This window comes from Oncorhynchus mykiss, chromosome 1 (genome assembly GCF_057628025.1).
Source record: "Oncorhynchus mykiss isolate SJ-2025 chromosome 1, ASM5762802v1, whole genome shotgun sequence".
Classification (NCBI taxonomy): Eukaryota; Metazoa; Chordata; class Actinopteri; order Salmoniformes; family Salmonidae; genus Oncorhynchus; species Oncorhynchus mykiss.
Window position 1 is genome coordinate 36,122,836 of NC_143022.1, and position 22,696 is coordinate 36,145,531.

Below are 22,696 nucleotides of genomic sequence, written 5' to 3' on the forward strand. Positions count from 1 at the left end.
GTAACTAACCACCTTGTACACCAGAATGTAATTCCTCTATTATACATGGCAATGGCAGCAGCTGGCCACACAGTTGAGGTTTCCAACTGCCCTGGAGTCCAAAGAAGAAGTCAAACAATCAACATATCCTTTATTATAATATACTAATAAACACAAATACATAAGCATAACAGATTCCGATATACAACCTTATATTACAACACTTAAAATACTCAAAACAATGGTATATACAAGTGTACACATATTACAATCAGAAGCAAATACTATAACCTCTCTAAACAGATGAGTGGCCTATCCTTACAAGGCTACATTCATTTATCATTCTACTACAATCAAAATCACATTAATAATAGCCACCATGAATGCCACCAAGGCATTATGTGCTTCATTGCTCTTGCCAGAATCGGTTCAAAACTATACTCAAAATTCACTGCCCTTTTATAGAGAGGATAGTGTCTGATATAAATAGTGAAAATGCTTTATTAAATATGTATTCTTCTGCAAAGCAATTCCTCCTGCTCTCTGAGTAGATATCCAGAAGCTTTATAACTTAACCCAGTCTAAAGTCGCTACCCAGAAGAGACTAGTCGTGACCAGCCATTTTGGAAACAATGTTGTAAAGTCACAGAGCACAAAAATGTGGTATGAAGGCTATAAAGACCTTCCAGACTGTCTTCTCATCACATCTCCTTCTCCTTCTTGTCTTTTTGGTCGAATAGCGCACGAATGTCCAGCATGGCCTGTCGAATGTTCTGTCCAAAGCGGTACGAGTCCTACAGAGAACAAGACAGTTGTTTAACCTGATAAATATTCACCTAGATTGCCATTAAGGTAATATGTGAGGGCTATATACTGTGTGATTCAGTAGGTTTGTGTAGTGTTAGACAGTGGTCTCACCGTTTCAGGGCTGGAAAACTTGCTGGAGATGTGGAATGTGATGAGGTTCTCTCCTATAATGATGTAAGAGACGCCATAGCCGTCATCAGCCACCTGGGGGCGCAGGAGAGACAGTACCACTCACCCCTAACTCTGACCACAACATAAAAGTAAAAGCAGACATAGAAGAAGTAACAGAGGACACAACGGCAGTAGGACTTGAGATTCTGGTACCAGCTAATTTATTACCGTATGTCTGTCTGTGTGCGTGTGTGTGTATAGCATGTGCGTGTGGGCGGTTGACTCACAGGGCCGAACCCCCCCCCCGCGCCCACGTATCTGGGAAACTTCTTTATGTCAACCATGTTGAGCTGCTGTTGAGGAGTCTGACTAGTGGACAACCTCCAGGGTTCTGACAACACCTAAACGGAGAGGGAGAAGGGTGAGGGGGTAAGCGTAAATCTCTGATATCATTTCACTTGGTCACCAAAGTATCATTTAACATGTAGAATGGTGTTAACATCACACCCACACACCTGTTTGAGGAATGGTGAGTGGATGCTGAGGTACTTAGACATGATGTAGAGACAGAAGAGGTGTCTGTCGATGCCAGAGCCTGTCATGGCCAGACGGTACATGTTCTGGTGTTTGTCTGCGGCCTTCCGGAAGAGGTCCAACTTTTGGGCGCTCTTTCCACAGAGTAACAGAGGGTATTCAATCAAAACCTAGATACAGCTCAAAAACACAACAGATAGAACAGTGGTGGCCAACCCTCCACCTGGAAAGCTACTGAGTGTGCAGGTATTCGGTGCAGCCCTACTCAGACACACCTGATTCTACCTATCAGCTGTTTATCAGCACTTTGATGAGCTAAATCAGGTATGTTAGCGCAGGAGCAAAAGTAAAAAGTACATAGCCAGTAGCTGGCCAAGTTCAGAGATCAGAGTCCAGAAACAGACATTTGGGTCCTGGTCACCCAGCTTTCAGTCAGAGTGACCTGAGCCTTACTGGAAGTTACATCATATCACTCTCTATCAATAACTCCCACAGACAAGGCTACTGACTGTGGAACTACTGACCTGCAGTGCTGAACCCACACTGTGTTTAACATCAGATACTGTCAACCGTCTGATGGTCTAGCACGTTCTAGCATGTAAGTGGAAGGTGACTGTTACTGCTCTTGTGTTGTCATTAGTTCATTCTATATTTTCTCTGACATGATTAACCAAGGCGTGTCCTCACCGCAGTGTTCTTGTCCTCCATGGCTCTGACAAAGGCTGTGGACTCTGATGTGCAGGAGCGAACCGTCTCTGTCCTACCCTCACGGAACATCCGGGTCATTGAGGCCTCATACGTCAGACAGAACTCCCCCTTATCCTACAACACATAGACAACAAATACATTCAGATGCATTGCCATGGACTTGATAGTGTCTTGTGTTGTTAATGTTAACCTAATCATTGTGTTGTATTGTTTGTCTGGTATCATCCGTTGACATCAGGTCAGGGGTCATGACTATTCATGCTGAAAGCACACACACACACACACACACACACACACACACACACACACACACACACACACACACACACACACACACACACACACACACACACACACACACACACACACACACACACACACACACACACACACACACACACACACACACACACACACACACACACACACACCCTGAATTGGGCCAGCTGTAGTGCTAGCTGTATGAAGGCATCAGGACTGGTCCTACTCTTCTTGATCAGGCCTTTCCCAAACTCATCAAACAGACAGCCATGAAAGTCCACGTCATCAGCTATCACCTTGGCAACCATGTAGGACTCCTCAATGACCTCCTGGCACTGAGGGACGAGGAGAGACCAGAGGACAGACAGGGTCAGACAAGACACAGGGCAGCCTGTATAAACTACTGACTGGTCTACTGAACACAACACAGTCTAAACTAGCGTTACTGACTCTACAGAGAGAATTTTCATTCATCCCATTTCCTCTTTACTAAAGCTACAACTTTTATCCCTAACACATTAGAAGCCATACCTCCAGTGGAATGTCCCATTGTAGTTTGGTGGGGAGAGGCAGGCCCTTGTTGATGTCTCCTTTGCAGTGCCCCTCCTCTGTGTAGCCCAAAAGGAAGCAGTCCGTTGCTAGGACATACTACACAGAGACAGCACAACAATCATTAGACTCACACAACACACATCCCAATTAATCACAATGTCGTACACTGAGTGTACAAAATATTAAGGACACCTGCCTAATATTGAGTTGCACCCCCCCGTTGCCCTCAGAACAGCCTCAATTCGTCAGGGCATGGACTCTACAAAGGTGTCGAAAGCATTCCACTGACCCGAGTTGACTCCAATGCTTCCCACAGTTGTGTCAAGTTGGCTGGATGTCCTTTGGATGGTGGACCATCCTTGATACACATGGGAAACTGTTGAACAACCCAGCAGTGTTGCAGTTCTTGACACAAACCGGTGCGCATGGCACCTACTCCCATACCCTGTTCAAAGGCACTTTTGTCATGCCCATTTACACTCTGAATGGCAGACATAAACAATCCATGTCTCGATTGTCTCAAGGCTTAAAAATCCTTCTTTAACCTGTCTCCTCCCCTTCATCTACACTGACTGAAGTGGATTTAACAAATGACATCAATAAGGGATCATAACTTTAACTTGGATTCACCTGGTCAGTCTGTCATGGAAAGAGCAGGCGTCCTTAATGTTTTGTACACTTAGTCTATATTTAGGCAATAAGGCATGGGGGTGTGGTATATGACCAATTTACAACGGCTAAGGGCTGTTCATAGCACGATGCAACGTGGAGTGCCTGGATACAGCCCTAAGCAGTGTTATATTGGCCATATACCCCCGAGGTGCATTATTGCTATTATAAACTGGTTACCAACGTCATACACGTGGTATATGGTTTGATATACCACGGCTTTCAACCAATCAGCCTTCAGGACTCGAACCACCCAGTTTATAATGTGTTTTAGAAAAACGTTTTGTTCATTAATGCAATACATCATTAATACCATCAATAATATGGTTATTACCTCCCACATGTGTCCTATAATGGGAGCGTCTGCCCACGAGTGTTCTGCATTAACCCCCAGTTTACCATTCTTATAAGCGATCAGAGTGAAAGATTTGTCAAACCACCTGAGAGAAAGAATGCATATCGGGTTAAACACTGTAACACACTCATCACAAGGCAGTGCACAGAACAGCAATTTACCACTAAACTACAGTTCAGTGAAAAATAGGCCTACTTTACAATATATGTTTTCTTCCTCATTTCCTGTCCTGTCCTACCTGTCATAGCACTTCCTGTTTGTCTCACCTGTCATAGCACTTCCCGTGCAGCAGGGACTTGGCATACAGGTCCAATGACCTCAGCTTGTCAGGGTCGTAACCGTGTGCCTCGTCATCAAGGCTGAGGAAGAAAGCTGACGTCTCGATGGCCTCCAGAGAGGCTTTGTTAACACCCTGGCTGAAGTACTTCAGACGAGCCCGCGCCCACGGAACTCTGGAGGAGAGGTGTCTGTTTTATTTCTGATGTGTGTGTAAGGAAGGGGGGTGTATATGTACCCCTCTGTGTGTGTGTGTGCAGGTGTGTTTGCCCTTTCATGCCTATATGTGTGAATACCTGTTGCCGGCTGTGAGGGCAGCCAGTTTGAGTTCCCCAGGCTGTGGCTTGGTGGTGTCATCGAGGATCCTCTGGAACTGAGTCTCCAGCTCAGAGGGCCAGAGGTGACGCCCCCCGTAGTACAGCCACACCTTAAAGAAGCGGCCCTTATGGTACACCACCAGGTGCTTCCGGTCACTCAGGTGCTGAACAAAGTCTGGATCATGGAGAAGGAGAGGGGGAGAGGAGAGAACATAGAACATTATTTGTGGGTTGGGGGGGATGCACATAACGCTCCTTATGAATTATAGCTTTTGTCTTCGATTGTCGGAAGATTTGTCTTACACAAATGCATGTTCATATTTAGTCATGCAACTACCCAGCGATAGTCTGATAGTGTTATGCCCCCAGCAGGCAGCAGTGTGCTCACCTGTCTCTATACCAGGGATACGTGTGGTGTTGAACATCCTCTCCATCTGATAAGAACACATGGGCACCACCCCCAGAGCCCTCAACTAGTGAGAGAAAGACAGAGGGAGAGGGAGAGAGATATAGAGAAAAGAGAGAGAGAGAGATAGAAGAGAGAGAGAGAGAGAGAGAAAAGAGAGAGAGTGGGGTTACTTTAGTAGAGCAGAAATAAGTCAAAGGCAGTGGGAGGATGATTTAGGTTAACAGAGAAGGAGGAGGAAGATGACCTGGGTTATTTAAGGGGTAGAGAGAGGGCCATGGGTCCAAGGGGAATGGAGGAGGGACCTAAATACTCCAAGGAGAAGAGAAGAAGAGCGGTGAGAGAGACAGAGAGAGGGGTTTTCGTTACCGGTGCATGTTCTCCTCTCTCTAGTTTGCGGCGGTACTGCAGCATAGCGTGAACAACATTCCCTGCCCGAGCTGCCTGTCTGTGTGTGGGAGTCACGTACAGCAGATCCTAAATCAGATCATCATTACAGCATTAGGGAAGGGTACTGGATGCATCTTAATTAATGCCATGTTCCCTGTATAATGTCTACAGTACACGTACAGTACAGACATGTCTTACCATGGAGTAGAAGTTACTGTTGACCATGATGGGACTCCTGCCTCTAAGGTAGATGTACTCCTCCCACCAATCACTCACCTGCAACAGGTAAAACAATCTATTACAATCATTTGTTTGATTACTATTTTGTTTTAAAGAGCAATTCCATCACTCACCAAAACAGTAATACAGTAATTTATTTTTTATAAATAAAGCTACCAACATTATTGTTTAATGTATCCTAACATGGCACTTTGAAACAATCTGAATACGTACATAGTTAGTAGCCCACCAGGATTTGAGGATGAGGTATTTCTGGAGTTTGGGTGCCTGGTCCTTCTTGAAGTCATTGGCCACCACCTCCATCTGGTTGTACTGCTCATCATCCAGCAGGGGGCGCACTGACTCCAGGTACTGCAAGGTCATAGAGAGATTATATGATATAATACCGATATGTAGTGTACATGTATGGTTGGTTATATACTGGTCCTGGTCTCTCCTGAACAAATTATCAGTTTGATATTGTATTTCAACCAAGCATATGAGACACATAAATATCTCTCTTTCTCTCACCCTGGTTATGGTGTCATCCACGCTAGGCACAGGTAGTCTGGGTAGGGAGGTCTGGAAGCTATAGAGGAGAGGTCTGCGCCCAGAGAGCATCTTCACCAGACTCTGAGGAGAAACAACACAACACAATGACTGGGTTAATTGCCAGAATAATCCAATACTGAGCTCAGACAATATATTGTCTTGATTCTGAGCTATGAGTGAGCTGCACTTTTGGTCATGTTGATTTTGAAATAGAGACATTTAACAGACATACCAGCCAGAGTTTGGTGCAGAAGCTAATTTTGCCGTGGGACTCAAAGATCCAGGCATGGTAGGAGAGAAGGGCCTTGAGAATGTACCTCAGCATGAGGATGAGAGAGAGCCACAGGCCTGTGGAAAACAGGATGGCACTCAGCACTGTCTGGGTCTGCACTGTCATGTAGCCACTGGAGTGAGGGGAGACGAGAGAGTGGAAAGAAGAAAATCCAGTCAGGTACTGCAGCAAGCAAACTTTTAAAAATTGTTTTTCAAACGGAATGGCACTCATCACTGTCATGTAGCCACTGGACACAGGAGAGAACACAACTTTACCTAATTTTTATCACAACAAAATAGCATTAGGCAAAAAGTCAAACCATCAAACAATCAAAATTATGTTTATTGTTCTTCACAAGGAAATTATTTTGACAGATAACCACAGGCCGAAAAGAAGATGTATCGTTGTTCCACAGTGCCTGTTCATCATTGTGTTATTTGCTCACTGACCTGACAGACATGGTCCTCTTGATGGTGTCTATCATTCCCAGTGATGGGTCTATCCTGGCATATATGGTGCTCATTATGGCTATCACAACGATCAGCAAACTGGATGGGCTGGCAGGGTAGACCCCTGTCAATATCCCATTCTGAAATAAAATCATATAATTCAATGTTCATTTAGGTAGTTACCCTACAAACAGACCAACTAGGCTATTCCTAGATGTGCAAGCATTTGTCCCAGCTCAGCAGTAGGCTACACACACCTGAATAAATCAAGGCAATAATAATAACTTGACTAATTTGTTTTATTGCTGGACTGCAACAAACACCAAGCTAGCTATCATGTCCAGGATTGGTAATAACTGTAGGGCTACTTAATAATTGGAAAACAAACTTTAAATCTTATGGCGCGCTTTGTCCATGACGTCACTCCCGACAGGTAGATGTGTTTGAGTACCTCGCGGCTCAGGTGGAGGTCGATGCCGTCTGGGGTTACGGTGAACTGGAAGCCAACTGCCTGATGTGCCTCTGCCATCCCGGTGACGTCGAAGACCCTGTTAAAAAAAGAGAGATATAAACAGAGGCGTTCAACTTTTTTAACCCTAAATGAGCCAACACATTTTTATATTAAAAGCGCGAACAGGGGTACATTTTTTACCCCAAATTGGTAATGATTGTGAAGAGATACTGTCTGTGAAGTAGTAACACTTTCTTTCATTAACTTTTTAGTTGGTTTTTTTGTTGTTGAATTTTACCCCCTTTTCTCCCCAATTTCGTGGTATCCGATTGTTAGTAGTTACTATCTTGTCTCATCGCTACAACTCCCATACGGGCTCGGGAGAGACGAAAGTCGAAAGTCATGCGTCCTCCGAAACACAACCCAACCAAGCAGCACTGCTTCTTAACACAGCTTCTTAACACAGCGCGCATCCAACCCGGAAGCCAGCCACACCAATGTGTAGGAGGAAACACTGTGCACCTGGTTAGCGCACACTGCGCCCGGCCCGCCACAGGAGTCGCTGGTCCTTTGCTTAGTAAAGAGCTTTATTGGCACTATGGTGTTGAACGCTGAGCTGTTGTCAATGAAAAGCATTCTCACATTGGTGTTGCTTTTGTCCAGGTGGGAAAAGGAAGTGTGGAGTGCGATTGAGATTGCACGATCTGTGGATCTGTTGAGGCGGTATGTGAATTGGAGTGGGTCTCGTTTCTGTTATGATTGTCTTGAAGTGTGCCATTACCAGCTGGTCAAAGCACATTATGGCCACCGACGTGAGTGCTACGGGGCGGTAATCATTTAGGCAGGTTACCTTCACTTTCTTGGGCACATGGACTGTGTGGGTCTGTATGAAACATGTAGGTATTACAGTTTTGGCCAGGGAGAGGTAGAACAGCGAATGTTGACCTGTTTAAAGGTCTTGCTCACATCGGCTATGGAGAGCGTGATCACATAGTCATCCGGAACAGCTGGTGTTCTCATGCATGAGTCAATGTTGCTTGCCTCGAAGCAAGCATAAAAAGCATTTAGCTCGTCTGGTACGCTCACGTAACTGGGCAGCTGGTTTCCCTTTGTAGTCTATAATATTTTTCAAGCCCTGCCACATCCGACGAGCATCAAAGCCGGTGTAGTAGGATTCAATATTAGTGTTGTCACCGGTGGTTCAAAACCCCACCCATGCAAAACAAGCAAAAATGTCAGGCAGGCTTTTCAAACAGCTCATACACTAAAATAACATAATCTTAATTTTCACAATTTCACAGTATTATTTCAACTTCATAGTGTGGAAATATATTTAAAATATTAAATCCTTATTTTTTTCGCGCAATTATCAAATAGAGCATGTCTGTTTATATTCCTAATAACCAGGAAATTAGTTATTTCTGGTTGGTTCCAGCCATTCTTATGGGGAAAGAATGGGGTTATGGGATAAATGCCGGCAATAAGGTCTAAAGTTAACACAGGCTTACGCCTGTTTCACAAATATATTCTGATGCCATTTTGTGGCGTTTTTGTTAATTTCGGTGTTCGGCAGGTTTTTTTCCAGCTCTTCGCCACACACGTCTTTCTTGAGGCAAGTTGAAGTTTGGTAGCTGATGTCTACGCCCCTTCATTGGTAATTGGTCAACAGTAGGGGTAGGACATATGGACGGGATTGTTCAATGAAGTGTTTGCTGTCATTCAACGAGAGACTAGAGAGCTAAGCAGCAGCTAGGCCCTACTGTATGTGCACTACTAGTTTTCATGCACAATTTTTCACCTGAGAAGTACTGCACCAAACATCTTAGGTAGATGTAAAACGTAATTTCTTGATTTTTCTTTGATTCATTCTGACTATTTTGAGGAAGTGCATGGAAATGTTGTTGCCATGGTGGCTCTAGAGACAAACAACAGTAATATTGCTGCTTTTTTCTAGTTTAACAAACAATGGTTTTTAAGGAGTATGTGAGAACAGACGTTCACTTCTACTAGCCGAGTTCGGATAGGACCTAACGGAACCTATGTATGGCCTTTAGGAGATCATATACTTTTTTTAATGAGATAACATCAGTCAGTTAACATGACCTTTATGAATATGAAGCCTTTCTGTGCTTGTTTTGATTACATATATGCTTCGAAATTCACAAAAAGTTACGTTAGCCGATGAAGATCATAGAACAAAACGTATAAGATCTCCTAAGCCTGTGTTAACCACAGACCTATTTTTGGCGTTTATCCAAAAAACACACAAAAAAACTGTAATTTCCCCATAGGCATTGGCCAACGAGCCATGGCGGAGTTAGTGCCTACTAAAAGACGCCATTACTATTGCTCTAGCCTCATGGTTCAAACCAAACCAACTTTAGGCTGACGGTTGGGAATGGATGCATGCAGGAATGTAGTCGAACCTCTCTCACATCAATCTCAGGTGAGAGAAACGTTCATTTTCAGAGACTCATGGAAACAATGACTAAGAAATAGCCATAGGCAGCCCTTTTGTAATTTCAAGGATTAGTTCAATACTTTCTAACTGTATGTGGAGGTCATAAGTCTGTTTATGTTGTGGCCCGGTTGACTGACAAGTTGGGCTTGAATTCCTTTTTCCATGTCATATGCCGTGCCCGGCAGCCAAGTAGGGCAAAGTTGAAATGGCAGATATAGAGGCCGGTGTAGCCTGGGTTACTGGCATGCGCTCAGAAGTGGAACCGGTTTATAAATATAAACACTGCAGACTAGGAAGAGCAGCCTACTACACCACTGACCACATAACAAAACATTTTGCATGGTGTATTCATAAAAAAGGTTAGGTTTGATCATCAGGGCCATAATACAGTGCCAAATACATAATACAGTGCCAAATACATAATACAGTGCCAAATAAATAATACAGTGCCAAATACATATTACAGTGCCAAATACATAATACAGTGCCAAATACATAATACAGTGCCAAATACATAATACAGTGCCAAATACATAATACAGTGCCATCAGTGCCAAATGGATATTTCTCCAGTATAGCTTTATAATATGTGTCCGGTCAGCTAAAAGTTTAGATTTTAACAATATCAACTGAAGAATGAGACAATTAATTTCCTTCAGTTAACATTTACTTTTTCAAATCAATTGTGAGAATGCAGACTTCCTATGAATTAACTTTCCGTTAGCCTATTACACACACTTATTGTGTGGCACAAGGGGGCTAGAGAATAACTAACTTTTGACTTGCTTTTGTTTGTCAAGCATCTGAAATGTTTCCTATAGCTCTCAGGTGCATAGACGGTGACACCCAACCCAGCACCAGCAACAAATCTATATGGTAACTAACTACACTAGTACAGTATTACATACTTAGTGTTTCTCAGAGACATAGACAGCTACAGTAGCCAAAGAATTGATACATAATAACAATCCAAAAACCAAACATTCAATACCTTGAAAATCGATTCAATTCAAGCTTGGCTGAAGTGAAACAGAAGAAGACAGTGACTTTGGTTTCTCACAGTGGAATTCCTCTGGACCAGAGCTGAGCTCTCTGTGTATGTGCTGCCTCTGTGCTCTGTCTGTGACTCCTATGCCCTTGAAGCGGCTTTCCTCAGGTACTGGGAGCAAAATTCTACCCCCTTTCCTTTCTGCAACTGGACACCATCTAGAGCTAGACTGTATCCTCGTGTGCCTGCTGACCACATAGCATTCAAACCCCTACAGAGTACTACTAGAAACACCTGATGTTTATTCATCAATCTATTTACGTATATATTACGTTTTGGCCGTGGTACCCGGTGACAAATGGTTAATAATTCATAGTCATGAGGCAACTTTAGAGGTGAGTTTCATCTCTCTGTGAACAGTGTGTCTATCGTTACTTTGTTATTTAAAACCCACCATGTTCCATTTTTCTATCACTACGTCTGTGGACACACTGGTTTTTATGGTTTGACAGGCTTTAAGCTTTAGGCAGTCAACCAAGCAGTTAATTCTCCTTTAACCTCTATATCACAAATACATCTGTCACAAAGTGCTTAGAAGTAAGTAAACCTCCCAAAAGAGTAAACAATCCAATTGGCAACTGATTTTCACACACGGATACTCCAAATTCTGCATAAAGAAAATGTCTGAATTGCCCCACCAGTGGTGTCTCCACCAAACTGACATGTTTCTGTTAAAAATCAGTATGTGATGATGTAGTGCACAGTAATGATGTAGTGCACACTAATGATGTAGTGCACACAAGCTTTCATGTACTGAATAAATATCTAGAGTTCATTGGGTTTCTATGCCTATCAAATTCTACTGATAATTTTGTCATAAAAACTGTTGCATTAAAAAGCAAATGTGCCTACTCTGTACTTAGCATGTGCGCTCTACACAAGAGCTGGCAGATACTGTACAGTGCGGGTAGGCTGCACAATGTACGGGTAGGCTAGTGAGTCTACATGATGAGATTATTATGGATAAGAGACCGAATATCTTTATTTGTCAAATGGCAGTCAAGCATCAATCATCATGTCACACTCAACATTTATTGGAAAGGCGCATCAAACTCATCACCGCACACTGTTGTGAAATTCATCATAACTTATTTCATCTGCATCCTAATAAACTGCATGATTTCCCGAGTCTTAGTAGTAGGACCACACACCATATCATCACACGTGACTCCAGAAACTCCAAACTCCAAAACTCCCTAGGAAACCTTTAAAAGGAACCTGACTAAGAAGAAAATGAGATTGGGAGCCCATCCTCCTCCGGGTAAAGATTTAAGAGACGACCAGACCGGTAGGATTGTCTAGCATCTGCTGGCGAGAGTACTTAGCACCTCTGAACAGTCTTGGCTGTAATTTGCAAACTGAACACAAGCCGGAGGACAATCGGTCCGGTGAGTTATCTCCTGTAGATTAGGCCTACTTAAGTTAATAAATTTGTCATGTAAGGCAGAGTGAAAGCAGGACAAGGCATACTGTTGCTGACACAGAATGGTGAAGTCCACATGTAGCAAAGACCCCCTTGATGATGAGTCTGCGTTTGTCCAGAAGCACTAAACAAAAAACCCTGACCTAAACCCCAGAAACAGCAAGGCAAGTCAAATCAGACTAATTGATGAAAGTTGTTTTAGAAGGAAAGGTGAAGGAGGGCTTCATAGCGAATGCAGATGGGTAGAGGAGGGAGGACAGTGAGAGATAGGGAGTGGAGATCCAGCCTTACAGCAGCGTTGTGTTCTATACCTGGCATGTACACCTGGTCACCCAGCACTGTCCCTTGTCCAGCTAATGCTACCTTCTCAGCCCCTTTCACCTAGGACCAGAAACAGGAGGATTAGATAGATAGGCCTAGATAGATAGGCCTATGGCATTTAAAGCAACTTAATCTCATTCAAGATAACGCTTAGGTGGTGGTCTCACCTGCCCCCACTTCCCAGACTCCACACAGAATGATGTCACCACATTCTCTGAGTTGTTTCCTCCAATCACAAACAGCCGGTCCGTGGCACCCAGGAAGTAGAGGCTGGGGAGGTCAGCGTTGGCTTTGGTTAGGGTAGGGAGCAGCTCAGACCATAAGTCTGGGAAAGACAGAGAAAACAGGAGTGTTCATGTCTGTCTGTGTGTGTTTGTATGTGTGTGATAGGGGCTCAAAGGCTGTTATTGATTAGACTACAGCCTGCAATTGACCAACATGTAAGGTTGCAAGGAACAACTCCACTCAAGATTGATACTGCTTTACCTTGCCTGGTGTCATACTGTAGAAGCAGCTTTTCTCCAGTCCTCTGGATGTTCCCCAGGACATAGAGACGGGAGCCCAGGCTGGTGGCCAGAGGGAGGTCATGGGACAGGGACATGGTGAACTGTAAGTCAGTCAGAGGCAGAGAGGAGACAAACCTGCAGCAGAGAACACACACAAACCTATAGGTTAGACTAAGAGGTACAGTAGCAGCTAGGGCTGTCAGAGTTAATCCGTCAACTCAAGTTACTTTGGACAAAATCAAGACATCGATATTCTTGTAATGCTTTTTGTATATAAAAAAAAAGATCTTCCAATTCTGAATTTGTGATTAATCGCGAGTAAATAATCACAGCAAATACTGTGATTAAGACGATGAAATGTTTTTATCGTTTGACAGCCATAGTAGCAACATAATAATACACATCCAGGTAGGAGCTGTATCCTACGTCCATGTGTTGTCCCTGGGGTGGTATCGCTCCACAGCAGTGTAGAGGGCTGTGCTAGAGTCCGGAGTCACCAAAGAGTCCAAGTACCAGCCTCCCACAGCATAGATACAGCCATCACATGACACCGCACTGAAATGCCTCCTGTGCTGTCGGGAAGACAACAGATATAGACACTTAATATACAGTGCCTTGCGAAAGTATTCGGCCCCCTTGAACTTTGCGACCTTTTGCCACATTTCAGGCTTCAAACATAAAGATATAAAACTGTATTTTTTTGTGAAGAATCAACAACAAGTGGGACACAATCATGAAGTGGAACGACATTTATTGGATATTTCAAACTTTTTTAACAAAACAAAAACTGAAAAATTGGGCGTGCAAAATTATTCAGCCCCCTTAAGTTAATACTTTGTAGCGCCACCTTTTGCTGTGATTACAGCTATAAGTCGCTTGGGGTATGTCTCTATCAGTTTTGCACATCGAGAGACTGAAATTTTTTCCCATTCCTCCTTGCAAAACAGCTCGAGCTCAGTGAGGTTGGATGGAGAGCATTTGTGTTTGACAGTGGGGATGGTGTGTTCAGCTGTGTTGCTTTTACGCCAAACATAACGTTTTGCATTGTTGCCAAAAAGTTCAATTTTGGTTTCATCTGACCAGAGCACCTTCTTCCACATGTTTGGTGTGTCTCCCAGGTGGCTTGTGGCAAACTTTAAACGACACTTTTTATGGATATCTTTAAGAAATGGCTTTCTTCTTGCCACTCTTCCATAAAGGCCAGATTTGTGCAATATACGACTGATTGTTGTCCTATGGACAGAGTCTCCCACCTCAGCTGTAGATCTCTGCAGTTCATCCAGAGTGATCATGGGCCTCTTGGCTGCATCTCTGATCAGTCTTCTCCTTGTATGAGCTGAAAGTTTAGAGGGACGGCCAGGTCTTGGTAGATTTGCAGTGGTCTGATACTTCTTTCATTTCAATATTATCGCTTGCACAGTGCTCCTTGGGATGTTTAAAGCTTGGGAAATATTTTTGTATCCAAATCCGGCTTTAAACTTCTTCACAACAGTATCTCGGACCTGCCTGGTGTGTTCCTTGTTCTTCATGATGCTCTCTGCGCTTTTAACGGACCTCTGAGACTATCACAGTGCAGGTGCATTTATACGGAGACTTGATTACACACAGGTGGATTGTATTTATCATCATTAGTCATTTAGGTCAACATTGGATGATTCAGAGATCCTCACTGAACTTCTGGAGAGAGTTTGCTGCACTGAAAGTAAAGGGGCTGAATAATTTTGCACGCCCAATTTTTCAGTTTTTGATTTGTTAAAAAAGTTTGAAATATCCAATAAATGTCGTTCCACTTCATGATTGTGTCCCACTTGTTGTTGATTCTTCACAAAAAAATACAGTTTTATATCTTTATGTTTGAAGCCTGAAATGTGGCAAAAGGTCGCAAAGTTCAAGGGGGCCGAATACTTTCGCAAGGCACTGTACATTTTATATTACAATGATTAACAATGATTGATTTTCATGAGGTGGATGTCTTTCCTGTACCTTGATGAGAGGTGCAGTGGAGACCCAGGTGTTGGTGAAGGGGTTGTACCTAAAGGAGGCCATTTTGAACTCCCAGCCCCTCTTGGCCCGCTGCCTGTAGCCACCGATGAGGTAGAGGTAGTTGAGTAGAACCACCGTGGTGAAGCACCACTTATCAGCCATGAAGGGGAGCTCTGTTAGTGGACGCCAGTCACCAGTGACCTCTGATCCATCTAGGGTGAAGAGGTGGCGGGCGGCTTCTGTTTCTAGGTCATTCCAGGAGGTCAGGTTCTCCTTCCTCACGCAGCAGAGCCGGAGATCACCCTGCCACCTCAGACGGGTCAGTTCAGCCCTGTCTTCAGCCGGCAAACACCTGGCCATGCATTCACAATATGAAGAATAATCCATTTTCAGTTGAAAGGAGAGTTCACTCCTTGCAGCTGAAGATTATTTGCTTGGTGTGGAACTTGAAACCCATGAAGTAGGCTGATTAAATGAGGTCAAGTATTGGGGAATATCATGCTGTACCTGGTGAGGTGAGACAGCTCCAGAAGGTGTCTGCTGAGGTAGGAGAACACAGTCGTCTCCATCTCAGTACAGCTGATGTCCCGGGCCAGAGCCAGGTAGGACAGGCAGGTGTCTGGGGTTAGAACACCAGACAGGGCCAACAGGCACTGCGACACAAAGGCCTCAGCCAGCAGGTAGCTGCCCACCTCCAGAGTCAGACAGAGAAATTGAGTTATCAGACATACAACATTTCAAACAATAAATTGCTGGTGCTCTGTGTGATGTGCCAGCCTGGGACAGATTCATTTCCATATGAGTGGAAAATAAGTATGATATATGGGGAATAAGATGTCCACCCACTTGGATGTGTTCTCCCAACTCCTCCGGGGGAACGCTGAAGTCATTCCGGAAGCAGAATTCTAGGAGGGAATGGAAGACTGAGGAGGGAATGTGGTCCAGGACAATCAGGCTCTCTGTGGTCTCTCTCATACTGGACTGGGACAGGGCTCTGAAGTACTCACTACAGTCAGTCAGTCGACCAAGGTTCACCTTATACACACAGATGAAAGAACAAAAAACATAGATGGAATGTTATCTTTGTCATTATGTCAAGTTATGGAAAAATTCTGCATTATGTCTGATGAGACAATCTCCATTATGGTGAAGTGAGGTGTACCATTTCTAAAGGCAATGCAGGGATGATGTGATGACATACAGCAGCTGTTAACTTACGTAGAAGGCATGTGTGCTGGTCTGGACTGTAACCATTGTTCCACTTCCATGGTGATAGGTACGATACACCTCATTGGTTAGCCACTCCTTTGACAACCTGTCATACAGTCCTTCACCTGAGTTGCCTGGTGATGTCACCCAGGTGTGTGGCACTGAGAACGGCATTCTCCACACCCTCTCTAACGCGTACTTCAACCACCCGCTGATCCACAGCACCACAACTTTCACATACGGTCTGAGATGACTTATCATACTGAGGAGAAAATATGATTTACTAATATTAAAGGGCGTTACCTCATCTATCTCACAAATCGATCTTATTTTCTGTCTCTCAAAACTGTGTTAGGTTCTAGCCAAAATATATCTGTGTCATTTTTTAAAGATTCATGTCATACATTTGACCAATTATGCTAATATTGTATAACTATTTGTCATAGGAAGAAAAACAGGCATATGTTAGCCACTAACTGTGAGAAACCCAGATTTAAACTTAGATCCTAGAAACATTGAACAACCTCCTGCTATAGAGAACTCAAGGAGAAGGGCTTGCATTACACAACAACAATACAGAGCATGAAGGAAACACACTGAACACTGAACAGACACTCGAGGGTCCTAACACACATTTATCTCCCTGATCCATCGCAGCTCAGAGTCACATGTCTGATAAGATAACAGTCCAGCAGCAGCAGCAGCAGCTGTAATACTAGCTGAATGCCACACACCGGTGGCCACACAAAAGAAGAAAGAAATGCAATTGGTCCACAGCAACTATGTTGCTTGGACCCCTAACAATGACATCCCAAACGTGCATAAATCCAAAATCCAGCTTCGATCCCCGTGTGAGAGTAGACAAGGTCAGTTATAAAGCCTCTTCTCCATAGACAGTCCAAGCAGGGCTTACATGGAACTGTGTGCAGAAAAACAGCTCTAAAGGACTGATCTATTTTAGGCATCATGGGGGACTTGTGCCTAATTCCAAATGAACCCATAGCCCCTACCCCTAGGTACTCCCCATTCCCCTTCCTTCTATGCACTGAAAGGAAGAAATATGGATGTTAGTGACATAGTGAAACTCCCACCTAGTTAAGAGGTGTAGCTATTTCCATATTGAATATCTACCCAATCCTTACAGATTAGCATTAAGTATGCTAGTGTGAAATATGACTCCCCTAAATCTGCTAAGAATTGTACCATTAGGGGGAGCTCTGGTTCCTGAACATGTATTGTTTTTCTACAGTACGTACAAGGTGAAAAGAACTGTTGCCATATCAATAAATTAATATCCATAATCAATCAGGTATCAAGCCTGTTTATTAGCTGTTAATTTATCATATTTACACCGCAGGAGGATTTTGGACAGGATTGAGATGTAATGTAAAATACTCAAAAATGAAGCTAGATGATGACGCACTGGCTTCTAAAGTAGGCAGTTTCATATTCTCTAAAATCTAACACCGGCCTATATCCACAGCATACATTCTAATTCTGATATCATAGGGTCAATTCATAGGGAAACCTTTACTATAACCGACATACCAAAACTGAGGGTACTGCACTTAGCAAACAAATATACTAAATAATTTACAACGTTAGAAATTATACTGAACAACATTTTGACGTGTTCAAATGATTGCCATTCCAAGGAAAAAAATAACTTTTCTTTCAGCCTGATCCCATTTTCATTATCTTTGGATCTGAATTTAAAAATCATGCAGATGATATTACACTTGGTTTAAATAATACTTTAGGCGTACGCAAACAGTGTCCAAATGCACATTTTATTCAGACACAAAATCTGTTGTTCAAAGTCATGAACAGTTTTATTTAGCTATTGTGGTTCTTGGTATGAAATGGAAAATGACAAACATTTAAACGTTGGGCATAGTTGTCACGTCCTGACCTTAGTTCCTTTTGTATGTTTCTATTTTAGGTTGGTCAGGGCGTGAGTTGGGGTGGGCATTCGATGTTTTTGTTCTATGTTTGGTATTTCTGTGTGTTTGGCCTGGTATGGTTCCCAATCAGAGGCAGCTGTCAATCGTTGTCTCTGATTGAGAACCATACTTAGGTAGCCTGTTTTCCCACTCTTGTTTGTGGGTGGTTGTTTTCTGTTTATGTCACCTTGCAGAACTGTTTCGTTTCTTCCATTCACTTCGTTATTTTGTTTTGTGTGTTCAGTTAATAAATGAACATGGACACTTACCACGCTGCGCATTGGTCCGATATTTCATACTTGTCGTCAGATGACGAAGAGATTCGTTACAATAGTCAAATTGTGACAGACAGTTCTATACCATTTCCTAGTAATGGAACAGCTTTAGAATGCAAGGTTAACCTAGTCAGATTGCAATGACTTCATAAAAGCCAAACGGCTTTCAGCAACAACAAAAAAAGGATGACGATATTTAGCACATTCTGATACTGAAAGCTGTACAGTATATAACTGAGATTATTATTTTCAAAAGATGCTCTCTGAGATATGTTGTGCAATTAGCTTCCATTGTCCATAACCAAAAACACGTTTTTGAATCATTTAGTTTCACTCCTTTATACATTTGCTCATTTGTCATGCAAACATAAAATGTGCAAAATCATCCTGATTGTTGTGAAGAGGTAGAATGACTCTAGAGACTCTTAAAACAGACTGGCTATATAGTTTAACTAGAGATAATGCTGAAACAGGTAGGCCATACATTGAGTTTAGGCCCCATTCAAACAGACCCCATCATAGAGAAAGGTCAAAAACAACATCCTGTTTAAGAACATATTTGACTTACTATGCAATTGAGCGTCTGCTTTTTTCCCACAGCGTTAACACTTTCACTGATAGATGAAGATGATCATAAATGTTAACATACAATCTTGCCCGGCAACAAAGTTGTTGTGTTCCTCCGGCCACTTAGTTACTATTTCTAAATGAATAGGACCATCAGTCTGTGTTCCATACTGTACTACAAAGCAACAGATAACTACAGTATGAATGGAGTTCTGAGCTGCAGCTTGATTCTCTGCCATTCTATGTATTATGTCCATGCCAGCACCCAACACCATGCACATAGCACACATTTACCAAACAAGAACACACATTTAACAAACAAGTCAAGAACAAAACATGCAACACAAAATGTGCATATTTTGACCCTGAAGTGTGTACTGAAGTCCAACAATAATCATTTAAATTACGAGGTGGGGTAAAATAAAAAGAAGGTGTATTGAATGACTGTTAAATAATGCACATGAATACAGAACAATCTGACTAAAAGTGTCACGTTCTGACCTTTATTTTCTTTGTATTGTATTTATTTAGTATGGTCAGGGCGTGAGTTGGGTGGGCAGTCTATGTTTGTTTTTCTATGATTTGGGTATTTCTATGTTTCGGCCTAGTATGGTTCTCAATCGGAGGCAGGTGTCATTAGTTGTCTCTGATTGAGAATCATACTTAGGTAGCCTGGGTTTCACTGTGGGTTTGTGGGTGATTGTTCCTGTCTCTGTGTTTGCACCAGATAGGACTGTTTAGGTTTTCGCACATTTATTGATTTGTTAGTTATTCCATGTATAGTTCCTTTATTAAAGAACATGAATAACCACCACGCTGCATTTTGGTCCGCCTCTCCTTCACCACAGGAAAACCCTTACAGAATCACCCACCACAACAGGACCAAGCGGCGTGGTGACGGGCAACAGCAGAAGCAGCAGCAGGAGAAGCAACAGAGGCAGCAGCAGCAGGAGCAGCAGCAGCAGCAGTGGGAGAGGCTGCACTATTTGGAGAGATGGACTTGGGAGGAGATTCTAGACGGGAAAGGACCCTGGGCAGAGCCAGGGGAATATTGCCGCCCCAAAGCCGAGCTGGAGGCAGCAAAAGCAGAGAGGCGGCATTATGAGGAGCTAGCACGGCAGAGCGGATGGAAGCCCGAGAGTCAGCCCCAAACATTTCTTGGTGGGCGGCACACAGGAAGTGTGGCGAAGCCAGGTAGGAGACCTGCGCCAACTTCCTGTGCTTACCGGGGGGCGAGAGAGACCTGGCAGGCACCGTGTTATGCTATGGAGCGCACGGTGTCCCCAGTGCGTGTGCATAGCCCGGTGCGGTACATACCAGCTCCGCGTATCGGCCGGGCTAGAGTGAGCATTGAGCCAAGTGCCATGAAGCCGGCTCTACGCATCTGGTCCCCAGTGCGTCTCCTTGGGGCGGCTTACATGGCACCAGCCTTGCGCATGGTGTCCCCGGTTCGCCTGAATAGCCCAGTGCGGGCTATTCCACCTCGCCGCACTGGCAGGGCGACCGGGAGCATTCAACCCGGTAAGGTTGGGCAGACTCGGTGATCAAGAGCTCCAGTGTGCCTGCACGGCCCGGTCTATCCGGTACCACCTCCACGCACCAGCCCTCCGGTGGCAGCCCCCCGCACCAGGCTGTCTCTCCGTCTCATCCCTACAGGTGCTCCCGCCTGTCCAGCGCTGCCGGAGCCTTCCTCCTCTCCAGCGCTGCCGGAGTCTCCCGCCTGTTCGGCGCTACCAGAGCTCCTTAGTCCAGCGCTGCCAGAGCCTTCCTCTCCTGCGTTGCCGGAGCTTCCCGTCTGCCCAGCGCCATCTGAGCTACCCGTCTGCCCAGCGCCATCTGAGCTACCCGTCTGCCCAGCGCCATCTGAGCTACCCGTCTCTCCAGTGTTGCCGGAGCTTCCCGTCTGCCCAGCGCCATCTGAGCCGCCCATCTGCCCGGCGCCGCCTGAGCCGCCCGTCTGCCCGGCGCCGCCTGAGCCGCCCGTCTGCCCGGCGCCGCCTGAGCCGCCCGTCTGCCCGGCGCCGCCTGAGCCGCCCGTCTGCCCGGCGCCGCCTGAGCCGCCCGTCTGCCCGGCGCCGCCTGAGCCGCCCGTCTGCCCGGCGCCGCCTGAGCCGCCCGTCTGCCCGGCGCCGCCTGAGCCGCCCGTCTGCCCGGCGCCGCCTGAGCCGCCCGTCTGCCCGTCTGCCCGGCCTGAGCCGCCCGTCTGCCCGTCTGCCCGGCCTGAGCCGCCCGTCTGCCAAGGGCCGCCTGAGCCGCCCGTCTGCCAGGGGCCGCCAGTGCCGCCAGTCTGCCAGGGGCCGCCAGTGCCGCCAGTCAGCCAGGGGCCGCCAGTCAGCCAGGGGCCGCCAGAGCCCCTCTGTCCCGAGCTGCCGCCCCTCTGTCCCGAGCTGCCGCCCCTCTGTCCCGAGCAGCCGCACCTCTGTCCCGAGCAGCCGCACCTCTGTCCCGAGCAGCCGCCCCTCTGTCCCGAGCTGCCCATCTGTCCAGTGGGGTCATTGAGAGGGGTTGCCATGGTTAGAGAGCCACGGAGGCGGACAATGAGGCGGACTAAGACAATGGTGAAGTGGGGTCCGCGTCCCACGCCAGAGCCGCCCCTGCGGACAGACGCCCACCCAGACCCTCCCCTATAGGTCAAGGTTTTGCGGCTGGAGTCCGCTTCTTCATTCTGACCTTTTTTCTTTGTTTTGTATTTATTTAGTATGGTCAGGGCGTGAGTTGGGTGGGCAGTCTATGTTTGTTTTTCTAGGTTTTGGGTATTTCTATGTTTCGGCCTAGTATGGTTCTCAATCAGAGGCAGGTGTCATTAGTTGTCTCTGATTGAGAATCATACTTAGGTAGCTTGGGTTTCACTGTGGGTTTGTGGGTGATTGTTCCTGTCTCTGTGTTTGCACCAGATAGGACTGTTTAGGTTTTCGCACATTTATTGTTTTGTTAGTTATTCCATGTATAGTTCCTTTATTAAAGAACATGAATAACCACCACGCTGCATTTTGGTCCGCCTCTCCTTCACCACAGGAAAACCCTTACAAAAGGTTTTGAAAAGAAATGTTTGGAACCAGTAGATAACTAATGTAAACAAACAACATACATTTTTGCTGTGCTTTTTCACTGAATTTCGTATTTCATAGTAGAGGTTGAGTGCATTGAGTTGGATTGCAGATAAGTCCCTGCTTCACCGTTACTTGTTACAGGCATTGCAAAGTATTGGATGCTACTAAGCAAAGATACTATATGGATGGTATAGTGGTATATTATAAATATAAAAGTTCAAACGATGGATTATCTTGTAAAAATCCACCTCCGACTCTTAGTGGGTGTTTTTCCCCCTTATTTGGCTTGGTTTCACCACTTAATAAATCTGCCTTGTTAACCATGTTTCTGCTACGTTATCATTTCACTCAAATCCTTTTATACATACTTTGAATAAATGAACCAAACTAAAAAGGTAAAAAGTAGCTTTTTCTGCCGACGTAAGCATCAAATCGAGACTGGGCATAGTTCTGAATTGACAATGTAAATATTGATGTGTTTTGGAAGCACGTGCCACTGTTTATCCAGGTCATAGAACCACTCACTTGGTGGAGAGGCCATAGAACACCTATACCTGCAATGTCATGTGAATTACATTAATTGATGTTACAATACGCTGA

The 22,696-nt window shown here is 44.7% G+C and overlaps 2 protein-coding genes across 3 annotated transcripts; both read right to left on the minus strand.

Annotated features, from left to right (window-relative positions):
* Nucleotides 1–113: 113 nt before the first annotated feature.
* cpt1 (carnitine palmitoyl transferase I) lies at nt 114–11,074 on the minus strand. Of its 2 annotated transcripts, none has more exons than XM_036985287.2 (19): nt 10,763–11,074; nt 7,248–7,407; nt 6,860–6,999; nt 6,369–6,540; nt 6,116–6,217; nt 5,819–5,956; nt 5,564–5,641; nt 5,345–5,452; nt 4,958–5,042; nt 4,549–4,744; nt 4,243–4,428; nt 3,956–4,061; nt 2,932–3,048; nt 2,571–2,735; nt 2,119–2,253; nt 1,413–1,565; nt 1,185–1,298; nt 898–990; nt 114–773 (listed from the first exon to the last, which is right to left on the minus strand). In XM_036985287.2, exons 2-19 carry the CDS (start codon nt 7,386–7,388, stop codon nt 681–683), a joined length of 2,322 nt encoding a protein of 773 aa, XP_036841182.2. In that variant the 5' UTR covers nt 7,389–7,407; nt 10,763–11,074; the 3' UTR covers nt 114–680.
* A 1,252-nt stretch (nt 11,075–12,326) lies between these two features.
* On the minus strand, nt 12,327–17,215 carry LOC110521923 (kelch repeat and BTB domain-containing protein 13). The gene is made up of 9 exons (XM_036976547.2): nt 16,895–17,215; nt 16,271–16,523; nt 15,899–16,087; nt 15,560–15,744; nt 15,053–15,404; nt 13,496–13,641; nt 13,050–13,204; nt 12,731–12,888; nt 12,327–12,623 (listed from the first exon to the last, which is right to left on the minus strand). Exons 2-9 carry the CDS (start codon nt 16,520–16,522, stop codon nt 12,441–12,443), a joined length of 1,620 nt encoding a protein of 539 aa, XP_036832442.1. The 5' UTR covers nt 16,523; nt 16,895–17,215; the 3' UTR covers nt 12,327–12,440.
* Nucleotides 17,216–22,696: the final 5,481 nt, after the last annotated feature.

Coding starts and splice junctions, on each gene's coding strand:
- cpt1 (XM_036985287.2), bottom strand. CDS start 7,388: ATGGCAGAGGCACATCAGGCAGTTGGCTTCCAGTTCACCGTAACCCCA. Junction 3,049..3,955: donor TTATAGGACACATGTGGGAG/GTAATAACCATA, acceptor GTCTCTGTGTAG/TATGTCCTAGCAACGGACTG. Junction 2,736..2,931: donor AATGGGACATTCCACTGGAG/GTATGGCTTCTA, acceptor CTCGTCCCTCAG/TGCCAGGAGGTCATTGAGGA.
- LOC110521923 (XM_036976547.2), bottom strand. CDS start 16,522: ATGATAAGTCATCTCAGACCGTATGTGAAAGTTGTGGTGCTGTGGATC. Junction 15,745..15,898: donor AGTTGGGAGAACACATCCAA/GTGGGTGGACAT, acceptor CTGACTCTGGAG/GTGGGCAGCTACCTGCTGGC. Junction 12,889..13,049: donor ACAGTATGACACCAGGCAAG/GTAAAGCAGTAT, acceptor TGTCTTTCCCAG/ACTTATGGTCTGAGCTGCTC.